This window comes from Parambassis ranga, chromosome 12 (genome assembly GCF_900634625.1).
Source record: "Parambassis ranga chromosome 12, fParRan2.1, whole genome shotgun sequence".
NCBI classification, from domain to species: domain Eukaryota; kingdom Metazoa; phylum Chordata; class Actinopteri; family Ambassidae; genus Parambassis; species Parambassis ranga.
The window spans coordinates 13,207,893-13,221,486 of record NC_041032.1 but is presented as its reverse complement, the minus strand read 5'-3'; the positions used below and the strand labels follow the sequence as shown (position 1 = coordinate 13,221,486).

The 13,594-nt window shown below is 42.0% G+C and overlaps 2 protein-coding genes across 3 annotated transcripts; both read left to right on the top strand.

Moving 5' to 3' along the window:
* Positions 1 to 537: 537 nt before the first annotated feature.
* LOC114443490 (guanine nucleotide-binding protein subunit alpha-14-like) lies at positions 538 to 4,435 on the top strand. The gene is made up of 7 exons (XM_028417567.1): positions 538 to 795; positions 2,652 to 2,836; positions 2,936 to 3,090; positions 3,187 to 3,315; positions 3,418 to 3,547; positions 3,636 to 3,789; positions 4,222 to 4,435. The coding sequence occupies exons 1-7, from the start codon at positions 675 to 677 to the stop codon at positions 4,410 to 4,412; spliced, it is 1,065 nt and encodes a 354-aa protein (XP_028273368.1). The 5' UTR covers positions 538 to 674; the 3' UTR covers positions 4,413 to 4,435.
* Positions 4,436 to 5,050: 615 nt separating this feature from the next.
* On the top strand, positions 5,051 to 13,284 carry prune2 (prune homolog 2 with BCH domain). 2 transcript variants are annotated; one of them, XM_028417570.1, is made up of 11 exons: positions 5,051 to 5,154; positions 6,828 to 6,894; positions 6,973 to 7,173; positions 7,382 to 7,558; positions 8,825 to 8,927; positions 10,526 to 10,657; positions 10,782 to 10,868; positions 11,170 to 11,268; positions 11,383 to 11,421; positions 11,831 to 11,881; positions 11,988 to 13,284. In XM_028417570.1, the coding sequence occupies exons 2-11, from the start codon at positions 6,864 to 6,866 to the stop codon at positions 12,019 to 12,021; spliced, it is 954 nt and encodes a 317-aa protein (XP_028273371.1). In that variant the 5' UTR covers positions 5,051 to 5,154; positions 6,828 to 6,863; the 3' UTR covers positions 12,022 to 13,284. The 2 variants fall into 2 exon arrangements, with proteins under 2 accessions (XP_028273371.1, XP_028273370.1); XM_028417569.1 differs by lacking the exon at positions 5,051 to 5,154 and adding an exon at positions 5,600 to 5,736.
* The last annotated feature ends 310 nt before the right edge of the window (positions 13,285 to 13,594 follow it).

Here is a 13,594-nt window from a genome sequence, read left to right as displayed (position 1 = left end):
ACTCCTCCTATTGTACATGCGGCTTCTTCACTGGGCTGTTAATGGGAATGAGTCATCATTAAAGTAATGCAGCGATCCAGATCTTATGCCTCTGTCAGTCAAATTATTTAAAATTTTGTAACAGCACTGATGGTGATGTAGCACCACCGTGAAGTTGAGTTTGTTCTAAACATTCATACCGTTTCCATTAATTAGGATTTTTAAAAAAATGTCTCTTATTGTAGTTTCTTTATTTTAATTCTTCAAAAATACATAACAAATGACTTTAGTCCTGTGTGTATGTGTTGTTGCATTTGATGCCTTCAGGTGCATCAGGAACAACTCATTATCACTGTGGTGAGGTTCTGTAGTTAAGCTTTGTTGCACTTTGGTGAAGGAGTTTCACATTCAGGGGCCCAGGAGAGTTTGTGCACCTGTAAGCAGACACATGAACTGACTCTACCTTTCAGCCAGAGGCCCGCCTCCCTCTCTGCACTGGAGGAATGTGAAATGCACCTGAACTGGTTCCCGCATGAGGAAGAATGACTGCAGAAATTCGCCACCTGTTCCGGGACAGAAGATTCCCTGGCAGGTCTGAGAGAACACAAATCACTGTTCATTCATTTTACTAAACCCTGTCAGCCGACGCGCAGTCTAACTAAGCAGCAACAGCAGCTGGTAAACTCGGGACAACAATGGAGGAGTGTTGCCTTTCTGCAGAAGACTCGGAAAAAATGAGGATGCACAGAGAAATAGAGAGACAACTGCGCCGAGATAAAAGAAATTCTCACCGGGAGCTCAAGCTGCTACTTTTAGGTGAGAGATTAGCAATTATCCTTATGTTCAGCCACTGGAAATGTTGAAAAATGATTAACTAATACATGTTCTCCGTTCTGAGACACTAAAATATGGCACAAATACGCTCATGTTGTTACTTAAGTCTGACACATGACTGATGAGTTGGCGCAACTTTTTCATGTCACTGCTAAATTAGTAATATTAGCATGCTAGCATGTTTGTAATTATGCTAATTTGGATCTCGAAGACTGCAGTTCAAAGAAAAGGAAAAATTTTTACATGTACGAATTTATATTTATCTTGGTTGAGTTGTTTATTTACTTTAAGTTATTTTATTTACTACTAATATTAGATATTTACACAGCTAAAAGCGATTATTAACATTACATACAAACGTTAGCTAGCAAACCGTTTGCTAACGTTACTTCTCAAATCTCGCGAGAGTACGCTGCTAAAACAGGCAAGTCTCCAACAGTTAATTTGGCCTAATTGTCTGAATGAGAAATCATGGATGGGTTTGATATAGTTATTGATTACTGTGGATTACAGGAAACCCATATAACATAGATTTGCATCAGATTAGACATTGTGATGTTTGTCACTTACAAGTATTAATATATGTTTACCTCTCCCTCATATTCTGTTTGGCCCAGCGGGTTTACTCATCCTGATTTATGTATGTAGACTGAGAACAGCTCTACTTTAAGCCCACCTTTAATTCATGTATCACCAGCCACCTGTTACATCAAGTACTGTACACTGACAAACCTGGCAAATAGCTGAAGAATGTTGATCAATAGATACCAGGGCTTCGGTATGTGTTTTTGGCTGTGCTGTTCCTTTTAACGCAGTTACAGGTTACCCGTTGCATTCTTCAGATGGTTGTTGAATCTCTGATGAATCAACTGGATAACCTTCGTAGCTAGTTTTCCTTATTCAAATGAAACGAGTTTGCTGTATGGCTTGATACTTATGCCTGTAGAAAGGCTGTCGTTAGTAGGAAAATATATCACACACAGCCTGTTTTTATTGTTTTGTTGCTTTTGTCTGACCTGTTATCATGCATGTGCAAATCAAATGTGAGAGAAGTATAGTGCACAGCTCATAAAAAGAGAATAAATGTGTCATACGTTGGAAATGAACAACTGGCAAAATCAGGTGAGGTCTGGTTTTTTTTTCCTCCCCTGAGCTATCAAACCTGCACTGTTGCTGCTGCTGCTAATGTTGAAAACAATACGTTAGACACGAAGGACTTTGTCTAAAGGTCAGCACTACTTAAACTTGATCTCAAGTTGTTTGGAGAACAATATCCCCTTGTAAAGGTCAGTCTAATAATGGTTAACATTTTTAGGCATTTTAGGTGCTTAACTGACACCCTTATCCAGAGTAATTTACAACCAGAGGGGAGGAAGCAGTTCACTGATCCACTCAAGGACACACGGCTGTTGATAAACATGAACACAAAGCTCCAGTGTCCCAAAATGACATGCAGCACACTCTTCTGCTTGCAGAAAAATGCATCTTTAATGGTATTTGTCATCTGCATTTTGTAGCACAATGAAAAACGCACGTTTGTGTTAGACCTGTGTGTGTTTTTAATAGTGCCCTATATGCGAATGGTTGGCAACTTGCATACACCTGAGGAACCCAAGCATATATAAATAGTGCATTCATGGAAACTCCTGAACATAATCTCATTCTCCAAAGAATGCAACCTTTTTGTTGTTGTTTTGTTGCCAAAATCCTGTTGAGCTGCAGCTGATTGATGTTGAGATGATTTCTTTTTTAGTGCGTGTCGCAGATGTCCTATTTCTGGCGTAGCTTTGATCTTATTCATTTTTCATCCTTCGGTCTCATTCATCTCATTTGCCTAGGGACCGGTGAAAGTGGGAAGAGCACTTTCATCAAACAGATGAGGATCATCCATGGCAGCGGATACAGTGAGGCTGACAGGAAAGGTTTCGTTCGTATAGTGTTTCAGAACATCATCACAGCCATCCTGGATCTGATCCGGGCCATGAAGACCCTACAGATTGAATACTTTGATGACCACAACACTGTAAGAAGCTAAGCCTGTTTACAAAAGTTGCATTGGATATTGTGTTTCTACATTTACATTTTACAAATTACATTTCAAATGAAACCCATTCCCAAATAGAGCCACGCGGATAGGCTGTGTGAAGTTGAACCAACCCAGGTGTCCACTTTGGAGCCCTGGCAGGTGGACGCCATTAAGAGAGTGTGGAATGACCTCGGCATTCAGAAGTGCTACGACCGCAGGAGGGAATTCCAGTTATCAGACTCTGCCAAATAGTAAGACATGTGTTCAGGTCATATTGGAGGATTAATAGTGTGAATAGTGTGAAATTGCACCAATAGAACATTCTTTTGTTGTTGTTAACTTTACAGTTACCTGACTGACATGGACAGAATCGCGGCGTCAAACTACGTCCCCACCCTGCAGGACATCCTGAGGGTTAGGGTCCCTACCACAGGCATCATTGAATACCCCTTTGACCTCTCCAAAGTCATCTTCAGGTAAAGTAAAAAAAAAAATCCTGCTTAAGTATGTGTCACAAAATGCTGAACCAAACCTTCAAAGTATTCTTGGATAGTAAACTTTAATCCTGTTTTCTGTAGGATGGTGGATGTGGGTGGCCAGCGTTCAGAGAGGAGGAAATGGATTCATTGTTTTGAAAACGTCACCTCCATCATATTCCTCGCAGCCCTGAGCGAGTACGATCAAGTACTTTATGAGAGTAAGAATGATGTACGTTAAAAAGCAGTCGTCTATTCATCGTTCATTTGCTTTAAAACAATGTATATATTAATTTTTGGTTTGTTTTCAACTCCTCCAGAATCGACTGAATGAGAGCCTTGCCTTGTTCAAGACCATTCTCTCATATCCATGGTTTCAAGAGTCCTCCACCATCCTCTTTTTGAACAAAACTGACCTGCTACAGGAGAAAATCACCCAGTCACATTTGGCAACCTATTTCCCAGAATACACAGGTAAGAAATGCACTTTTTTCAGCTCTGCTTGCCACTAATTTTGTGTTGTTGATGGTTTTTATTCATATTTAAAGCATGTCATTGACTGCTAATTCAATAGTGATGTGCATTCTGCACACATTTCTTGAATACTATATGATATGTGTGCAGAAATTTTACTGTAGTAGCAAATATCCTCTTATATAATCTCTTTGTGTTGTTAACATGTTTGCCTTGATCAGTTCAATGGTAGTGAACACCATCTCTTCTACCACCTAGTGTTTCAGTGGTGTGGTGACACAGGGAAGCCGACAAATTAACACAGTTCAGTTCAGAGTTGCAATCTTCTACCTTACATTTGTTTGTACTCAGTCCTTTGCAGAATCCTGAAAGGGATTTATCAGTCCAAAATGAAAAGGTTCCCTCTAAGTCTGAGTACTTTCACCCTCACAGGGCCTCAGCGGGACGCCGAGTCAGCAAAAAAGTTCATTTTGAAAATGTACGTGGACCGGCACACTGGGCGCCACAAACCCCTTTACAATCACTATACCTGTGCCACGGACACAGAGAACATCCGGGTGGTCTTCAAAGCTGTCAAAGACACGCTGTTCAGAGACAACCTGGAAAAGTTCAACCTCGAATAAGAGCAAGCGCGGGGTCAAAAGGATGGATTCACCTTTAGGAACGATAGAACTGGTCATAATCACACGTTGTAACACTTTTATATGGACTTCCTATTTGTTATGTGCTGTCTGACAGGTAAGAACATTCATCTCAGTACTGTACCAGACATTAGGAAATAACTTTATTTCCTAGGGCTGCAGGACAAAAAACTAATGTCACCTAATTGTTATGCTGAACTGTTACACACGGGTTGTTGTATTGCATTACTGTTTGACAGAGAATCAGCCAAATCGTATCAGACTGGTTTAACAGAGTCTTATCTGAAAGAATCCATCCTACCCTGCCTAGCAGCACTGAGAGGAGGCGGTAAAAAGATAGCCTGCAGGAGTACTCTCTGCGTTTATTTGCATAAACCATTTAGCCAGTGCAGAGACTCTTCCTATAATTCCAGCTATTCCTTCATCTTATTGTCACTTACAGATGTTTATTTTGTTGCTGATGTTTATTAAAATACATGAGAACAAGGTTTCTTTGCTGATGTCTATGATCATCAGGATAGGGGGGGGGGACGCTGTGTGGCACTGATTAACTAGCAGCTGCTTCATTTGAGGTGTGATTGCACTGATTGGCTGACTGCAGCAGCAACCTTTGTACCAAACAATAGTTACCAGTGCTCTGGCATTTTGGTCTCTGTCTTTATGTCTGTGTATTGGGACTGAACAATGGAAAGCGAGTTTCCACACTGAAGGAGAGTCTCTTGAGGTAGTATCGATTTTATTTGCTTTGTGGCCGAAGTTTGCTTGTATAAGGGTTGAAAAGTTCAGGGCTAATGCAGAGTAGAAGTAGCTATATAAACTGTGGTAAGCATCAGATGTTTGCTTTGGATCAGTCACTGTTTTTTTGTGAATATTATCTGCACATGAAGCTGGGAGTATTTTTTTCCCTTGAGAGCTAATAAAATCATGTAGCTGCGCAGCCACACTCACAAATCTCCTGTCAGGCATTAATAGCCATCCCACACTTCTTTCGGGCAGTAATAACACAACAGCAGCAGCAGCAGCGCCTACACAAACAGTACAGCTGAAGATAATGACACACAAACACACCCTCCTATATCTCTGTTCAGTGGCACTGCCTGTGCTGAGAAGCTGCTATAGCAGGTGATCGCCCTTATTTGGTAATAGCCCAGATCATGTGACCACAAAATGGTGGAAGCTGTGAGCTGTTTGTAAGCTGAGCATCTCCACCACCGAGAGGCTGGAATCAGGAAGCAGGCAGGGAAACTGGGAAGTACATCCATGATCTGAGACGCAGGAGGACAGAGCATCCTGAGCCCCAGCCGCGGTGAGTAGATGGCTTTTATTTGGTGAAAATAAAAAGGAGAGAGAGAAGGATATGCTGGGTTTTTTTCCCCTCACAGCCGGCAGACAGGAAGAGAGAGGGAGAGAGAAAGAGGGAGGGGCTGCTTTCATCAGCCCTGTGGTTCTATGAATCTGAAGCAGCTCAGCATCCTCCATGAAGGATACACATAACGTGATGCTGTTTTTATTATTCTGTGATATGACAGCATATCAGTGTGTGTTTATCTGTGTGTGTGTACTGTAGGCACACTGAACTGTCAACATGTTAGTCATCTCTACTGTACAGGAAGAAACATTTTCTGTTGCAGCTGCTAATGCAATCACCCCCCCCCCCCCGACCTATTCCAAAGAAAGTGTACCGAGGAGGAACAAGGATGTTTCTTTTTCATGTGAATGAGCACACGTGACTCACTGCGAATTTGCATCTCTGTCCAATCTGTGCTCAGGCGAGCGTGCAGTCATCCGATTTGAATCAGCACTACTAGAAAAAGCATCGAGGAGGAGGAGGAGGGGGGGGTGAGCTTGTCTTGATGTAACAAGCCCTGTCCCTGCCCCCTCCTCAACCCACCACTCATCATCGTCATCCTCCCCCCCTTCCTCCACTTTGTGTAGAAGGATTATTCACAGGAGAAGATGACCTTTACCCTCAAAATCCTTCTCATTTCCCCCTGTTCCCCACTCCCACTTTTCTCCCCTCACCATTTTTCTTTTACTCTCCCTGATCCCTGATGGCTCAGGAGATCCATATCAATTAGAAGAGTAAAATCAATTCATACGTGTATAGAAACCTGCTGGTGTTTATGTTTTGTAGTGCAGACGTCCGTCTGATCTGAAAAAGATGATAAGGTGCAAAGTAATGTTTACATCCCGTCATAAACACAAGCCTCTGGGTACCCTGCCTTCAGTGCATTGATACATTTGATTGATGTGCTTTGGAAGAAAGTAGTACCTGTGGGTCATGATTTGTTTTTCTTTAACTTTATCATGGTGCTACCTCAAAAATGTAAATTACTCTTCTTGTTTGCACAGTCCAGGTTCTCTCTATGTGTGCTTACTGTAATTATGTTGTCATAGGTCCTCCTGCTGATTGACCTGCCATCAGAGAACAAAATGAACTCTGAGGGGGGCGACGGTAGACCAGGTGAGTGTGAGTTAACAAAACTCTAAACATCAAAAACGGATCAGATCCATAAAATAACTGCTTTGTGTATATTTGCAGTCCCTCCGACCTCTCTGCCTCTGCAAGGAGGCTCTAGCCAGAGGAAAAAGCTGTCTGCCCCTCGTATCAGCCTGTCACTGGATCAGAGTGAGGACGACCTGGGGGAGACGCCAGACGATCTTGACATTGATGTTGACGACCTCGACACTCCCGATGAGGGGGACTACCTTGACTACACAGACCATGAAATGGACTGGGAAGGTGGGTCAGTCTGTTTGTATCTAACGTTAATGTGCAGATTTTGATGTGTCGCAGCAGCATAAAGCTGAGCTGCCTTTAGCTGCTCCAGTTTTGCTGGTGTGCATGGAGGCTCAGAGTCCTGGCTTACTGAGAAATGTTAACGGAGCAGAGATGTCATTAATGTTGGTGTGGAAAAAAGCCTTTAACACAGTATTTTCTTCTATGTCAGACCCTGGTGCAGCCAACAAGAGCGGGACCAGTGAGCCCTACAACGCAATCCCAACATACAGCGCTGAGGAGGAGCGTCAGGACAGTAAGCTGTGGAGGAGCGTCATCATTGGGGAGCAGGAGCACCGCATCAACATGAAGATTATTGAGCCCTACATGAGGGTCATCTCACATGGAGGTGAGTATTTATTCATCATAATGAATAATGAACATGAACTGTGCTTGAGTTTTTAAACTAGGTATAATGGGAATATGAAGTTTTATGTAAACATACCTATTATGTCAGCTTAATCTGGATCTCACTGTGCACAATGGGAGGTCTATAGGGTTAGGGTCAGAGCCACTGTGAATAAAAGCAGAAGAATAGACATCTTCATCCAACACCCCTCCTGCTGTCACAAAGACGAACAGTCTGAAACAGACAGCTCTCTTCATCAGAAGGAGTACTTTCAGTATTTAGTTGGCCTGTGTATCAGTTCCCAGGAGAAACCAGTTATAGAACCCGGAGCATCTTACCTGAATGATGTCTTGTCTTGGCACCAGATGAAGTAAAAATGAGGAAATGCAGGCTTGTTGTCGAGAGCAGCTCATGAGTTTTTTTTTTTCCGTCACAAATGATCATGTCTGCTCTTCACATGCCCTCTTACCATGATGACAGTGTGATTCAGGGTGTAAAGTGGCCTCTAGTCAATGAAGTATACCTTTTGAATTTAATGAAGGGTCGCTGCTGAGATCCAAAACACTCCTACTTACTAAAAGCAGGCAGAAAAAAACATGTTTACATGTTTACACTAATATCACCAAACCACTCAGGATTCAGTTATTTATATTTAAGTTAGAAAGTAGTGAAAATGTGACACAAGTCTTTTAAAATAACATTGTTCATCTTGCAAGGAACTCCAGAGTCTAGAGGACTCACATACTCTATGTGCATTATACCTGCAGGGGCAAACCTACATCCTTAACGGAGTCACACCGTATTAGTTTCACAGGAAGGGGGCCCTGTCGCTTTCTGTATGGCCCTTTAAAACCTTTAGTAAGTCTGTGTCTCATGTATGCACTGACCATATACCATTAGAGGTGGAAATTTGACCCGCAACTGCAGCAGGTTAATCCACCATGTGGCTACAGGCTTAAGTGATAGAAACAGAGACGTCTGTCAGTGAAAAGTCAATATATCCAGCTCTGTCATTTGGATAAAAGAGCCTCTGTCTGAGTGACACCAAATCTGCTGATGAAAGGGTTGGTGAATAGAAGGAAATTACATTAATCTGAAAAGTAGTGAGCGGAGACGGGACGGAGAGACAGACAGACAAAAGAAACACAGATTGGCAGATAAATAGAACAAAAAAAACAGGAAAATAAGAGCAATCAAGTTTTCAGCACCAAAGAGGCAAAAATCAAGTCTTACTACTTTTGTTTTTGTGTGTTTTGTTCTATCAAGGTTACTATGGCAGCGGAGTGAACGCCATCATAGTGTTTGCTGCCTGTTTCCTGCCAGACAGTGACCGAGAGGATTACCATGAAATAATGGAGAACCTCTTCCTGTGAGTGTTACGCCGCCATGAATAATACACTCAAGACTTTTCTGAAGTTCCAATGTCTATATCAGATTTACTGGAGGTTTATTTAGAGATGAGAATTATACCTCCATGACACATACACTCCAGTCTCTCTCAGATAGTTTTATATTTAGTTACAATCACCCTCAAACTCAGTGAAAACTGCATTTACCAAGTCTCCAACTGAAGTGACAAAGTGATGGTGAAGCTTGTTTTCTGAGACCTCCCGTGTTGATATCTTCACTGTTGTGCTGCTGGCACTGTTGCGTTTCATGCCTGGACAGAGTGGTTGGGATCCCACAGGCTGTTCTGTGAAAGATATGGAGTAAGCTGGCATAGCTGAGAGTTCTGGATAGAAATGAAAGGAGGTAAACCGTAGCGTCTGCACTTTCTGATGCCAGATGGCTTGAGGTCTGAGTCCTTGCGAGGAGGAGTAACTGAAGCTTGGGTAGTGAATGGTGCATAGTTTGATGTCGGAATAGTTACAGAACAGAGTGGCTCTGCATTGTAAGTGTGTTAGCTGCAGGATGACGTTTAAACAGGAGGAGAGCAGAGTCAATCTGAAACCGAAGTTAGAGGTGTGTAACTAGCTGAGGATTTATCAACTTTATTTTCAGAGGAGGTGACAAAGTTCCCTGCTGGCCGAGGAGACGGTGAGGAGGAGGAGGTGGATGGAGCAGCGAGGAGAGAAAATGAGAAAGAGATAACAGTTTCTTTGGGTTTGAATCGGAGAATTGGATTTTAGAAAGGTAGAAGTTTGATTGAGCTCCTGAGAAGGACAGAAAAAGTAATTCAAAGCAAAACACTTCCTCCATGAAGCAACATTTGTAGCAATTTCCTGTAGCTGACATCAGAAGAGAGACATGTTAAAAATGCTGCTCCGCTTTTCATATTCAGGGTAAGACTTGTCTCCTATTTCCTCATATCTTTGGCATTCTGGTTCATATAAAGAGTTGCTTCTTATTTCACCACTTGTTAAGAGACTGTGACAGCTTTCCAATGGAAGTTTGAATTTTCTGACTGCTTAAATATTGATCTCTTGACAACCAAAAATACCAATTTCAGTCAGTACGCTGCTTTGATAGCACTATTGGATGGATTTCATTGAAGTTGGAATCAGATATTTATGCACCTTAACTCAACAGACCAATCTGTGTTCTGCAAGGAACTGGTCTGTTAATGGCAGCACGAAGTGATCTGATTGGTTGAAGTAAGCCCATCAAGGACACATGCTGAAGTATTTTGAGACTGAATTTATAAACCTGGCTTACAAGTTAATTCATGGTGCCCAGAGGATGAACCCTGATGCATAATACTGCTGCCTGTTATTTGTAGTGTTGTCTCCTCTAGTTGCCCACATTTTAGTGAAATATGTGGAAGTTTTGGTTTCAGACTGTGTAAACACAATTATTTAGATTTTTATTTCCTATAAGTGCTACTAAGCTGCGCTAATTAGCAAACATGCTAATAGTTGGCAAAGACAGTGTACATGTTTAGATGCCACCTTGCTGACTTTTACTCTCTTGACTGTTTTTTTTTTCTGTGACAGAAAACGATTCAGTGTTGTCTGTGTGTGTTTTCAGCTATGTGATCAGCACCCTGGAGCTGATGGTGGCAGAGGACTACATGATTGTGTACCTGAACGGAGCCACACCCCACAGAAGAATGCCTGGCCTTGGCTGGCTGAAGAAGTGCTACCAGATGATTGACAGAAGGTCTGTCCTGCCCTTTTGTTTGGAGTGATGACAGCAGTGTTAAAGCATCTGAAGCTCTTAAGTGAAAGTGAAAATAATTTCACCCGATGACATAAACTTACCTGATGTTTTGTTTTGTCTTCAGGCTCAGGAAGAATTTGAAATCCTTCATTATTCTCCATCCATCATGGTTTATCAGGACCATTCTAGCCATTACCAAGCCTTTCATCAGGTAACCCACCCTTATTTCCCACAGACAGGGTCTTCATCTGATATATATTATGAGTTGCATGCATGCTAATGACAGAAATATAGACCAAATACCACCATGCTAATCAACTATGTGTCTGAAGTGTGTACCTGCTGAGCCAACTGTTAAACCTGTACAGAAGCAGCCAGTGTTGACACTGTGAAATACAAAGAGGTGTTCTCGTCCTGTTTAATTAGCCTACTGTAGCAGAGAGGAACTTTCACTTGTTGGTTCTTGTGTGTGCAGATTCATTCACAGTGTGAACATGTTTCTCTTGTCACAGCGCCAAATTCAGCAGTAAGATAAAGTATGTGAACAGTCTGGACGATCTGCAGGAACTCATCCCGATGGACTGCATCCAGATCCCAGAGTGCATCATTAGGTGAGCCCCTCTAAGACTCCTTAACGTGCTGACTCCTCCTCCTCCTCCTCCAGGACCATGCCGTCTTCTAAATGATTTTCACACTCATTTTGTCATTTGAACTCTCACCTCCAGACTCGACAAGGAACTGAAGGAAGCAGCGGAGAACTCAAAGTAAGCACAGACTCTCCTGCCTCTCATTACTTCCTCCTTGGCTGGAGTGCTCGTTTATCAGATGGCTCACTTTTAGATCACAGGGACTCTTCTGCTGGATGAGGACCAATTGGTTTTGGCTATGGTTGCAATTACAGGGGAGAGACAGAAAAAAAAAAAGTTGCTTAAGATGCTAAATGCACCGCTTTCATCTCATTTATCATTACAGCAAAATAAATTAGCTGGACCTATTGCACAGTGATCTATTACACTGATAATAAATGTAGAGACTGTAGAATTCACACACTAATCAGCCGCTGACTAATTGTGCTGTGAATCATAAGTTGCATGTGTTTAAAAATCAGTGCATACCGGTGTATTGGCACGGTAAATTCTCCTCCTAATAACTTCTCTCTCTCTCTCATTTAAGAGTGAATAGTTTCCTGCACGGATCAGAGCCGACGGCAGCGAGCAGAACAGAGTAAGTCCTCCCAAATGTTTAAAGTTCACACATGCAAGACAAATGGCCTCCTGTCACCGATACATAAACACAGCCATCTTTAATGTCCCTGCTTTCGTTCTCCCAGCCGACCAGACGAAGCCGGTGCCAGCGGCTCTTAAACCCAAACATCCTAAATGGATGGGTCGTCTCAATGTGAAGAAGTTAAAATCAAACGGGTGAAGCCGGAAAAGTAGCTGCTTGTGTGTGTGTGTCAGTGTTTGTCAATGAGACACTGGAGTTTAAAATGAAAACACAACTTACAATAGTACCACTCAGATCTCATACTTTATAGCTGCTGTAGCATCTATCGTACCTTTAACACCTGCAGTCCACAGAGCTGTGTGTGTGTGTGTGTGATGCCCCGGCAGCATCAACGGAATAGCATCGCTGTTCACTTTAGGGTAGAAAATGCAATTACACACCGGACAGTGCACTGCGCAAATCCATTTGTAGAGTCTATAGTGTTGTAGCTGTGTGCATGAGAAGCAGTGAAGCAATAATATCACCTCTTACTGGTTACACAGGCGCTGAAATTCTAAAGAAGGGGCAGCGTGTGTGTCAGCGATTTACAATAAAAGCACAAGGTGTAGAAACCAGAAAACAAACCCTGTGCTGACCAACAATCCAATCCTGTGTGTGGTTGTGAAGGCAGAAAATAAACATACAAATATATATTTTAATGTCAGAGTTCAGGTTGATTGATAAGTGATTATTATGTGTATTCTTTACACAGTTCTTTTTAAATAAACACCAACATATTGCAGTAATCATAGTTTTTAAGGCAAGTGTTCTACCCTGACTTCACAAAGAAGCACCACATAGTGGTGGTGCCCAGTCAGGCATGCGCTGCCAGTCACTAATAGCCAATTTATTTGCCTTTGTTGCATATATATAATGTAGTAAAACATCAAATTTGATGTCAAGATAAGACAGTTGTTGTGTTGCCTCATCCCTAACGGAAACATCAGCTCCTCACATTCAGCCTTGCTTGTGTGCATGTTGTGTAGTACACCTGATACACAAGAATGCAGCCTAAGAGTAGGTGGAATTAGCTTCTTATTGACCTCAGGCCAAAAACCTATCAGTCGCTCTTAATCAGCTAAATAAGACGTCAAGCTGCAGTGAGACAGCAGGATGTTTCAGCCCTGTTCTGCAAGTGTGTGTGTGTGTGTGAATGTGTGTTTCTGTCAATACACCCTGGGAATAGTCTTGGTTTTCTGCTGGATCGTAATGATGGGATCTCTGTAAAGCACAACATGTTATATGTGTGTCTGTGTATTTGTGCATCAGTGCATGTCCCCTCATTAGATAACTGATGGTCCTCTTAGCCATGACTCTACGGTGTACTGAGGATGTGCAGAGAAAATATGGAACACAATCTACTGGAGTAATTCAATAAATATGGACTCAAGTCTAAATGTTTTCAGTCATGTCTCATTTTTTAAATTGCTTGCTGCACAAATTTGTCACTTTCTGCCTCGTCAGGTTACTTTTTTTTCCCCTCCAGACTTTATTTAAAACAGAATAACACATTTTCAAATTAAAATTCAATAACAGCAAACACGTTGGAATAAAGAAAACCTAAATAAATAGTTTAAAAGTCTACTCCAACACTACAACAAGTCAAGAAAAAAATATGAGTAATGAAACTGCCACAACCAGTAAACGCACTGATGGATTGTATACGTGGGA

What these genes read in the sequence shown, in the direction of transcription:
- LOC114443490 (XM_028417567.1), top strand. Translation starts at nt 675, where the DNA reads ATGGAGGAGTGTTGCCTTTCTGCAGAAGACTCGGAAAAAATGAGGATG. An exon ending in TTATCAGACTCTGCCAAATA is followed by an intron (nt 3,091 to 3,186) that starts GTAAGACATGTG and finishes TTAACTTTACAG; the next exon opens with TTACCTGACTGACATGGACA. An exon ending in CTCTCCAAAGTCATCTTCAG is followed by an intron (nt 3,316 to 3,417) that starts GTAAAGTAAAAA and finishes TGTTTTCTGTAG; the next exon opens with GATGGTGGATGTGGGTGGCC.
- prune2 (XM_028417570.1), top strand. Translation starts at nt 6,864, where the DNA reads ATGAACTCTGAGGGGGGCGACGGTAGACCAG. An exon ending in GGGGGGCGACGGTAGACCAG is followed by an intron (nt 6,895 to 6,972) that starts GTGAGTGTGAGT and finishes GTATATTTGCAG; the next exon opens with TCCCTCCGACCTCTCTGCCT. An exon ending in ATCCCAGAGTGCATCATTAG is followed by an intron (nt 11,269 to 11,382) that starts GTGAGCCCCTCT and finishes TCTCACCTCCAG; the next exon opens with ACTCGACAAGGAACTGAAGG.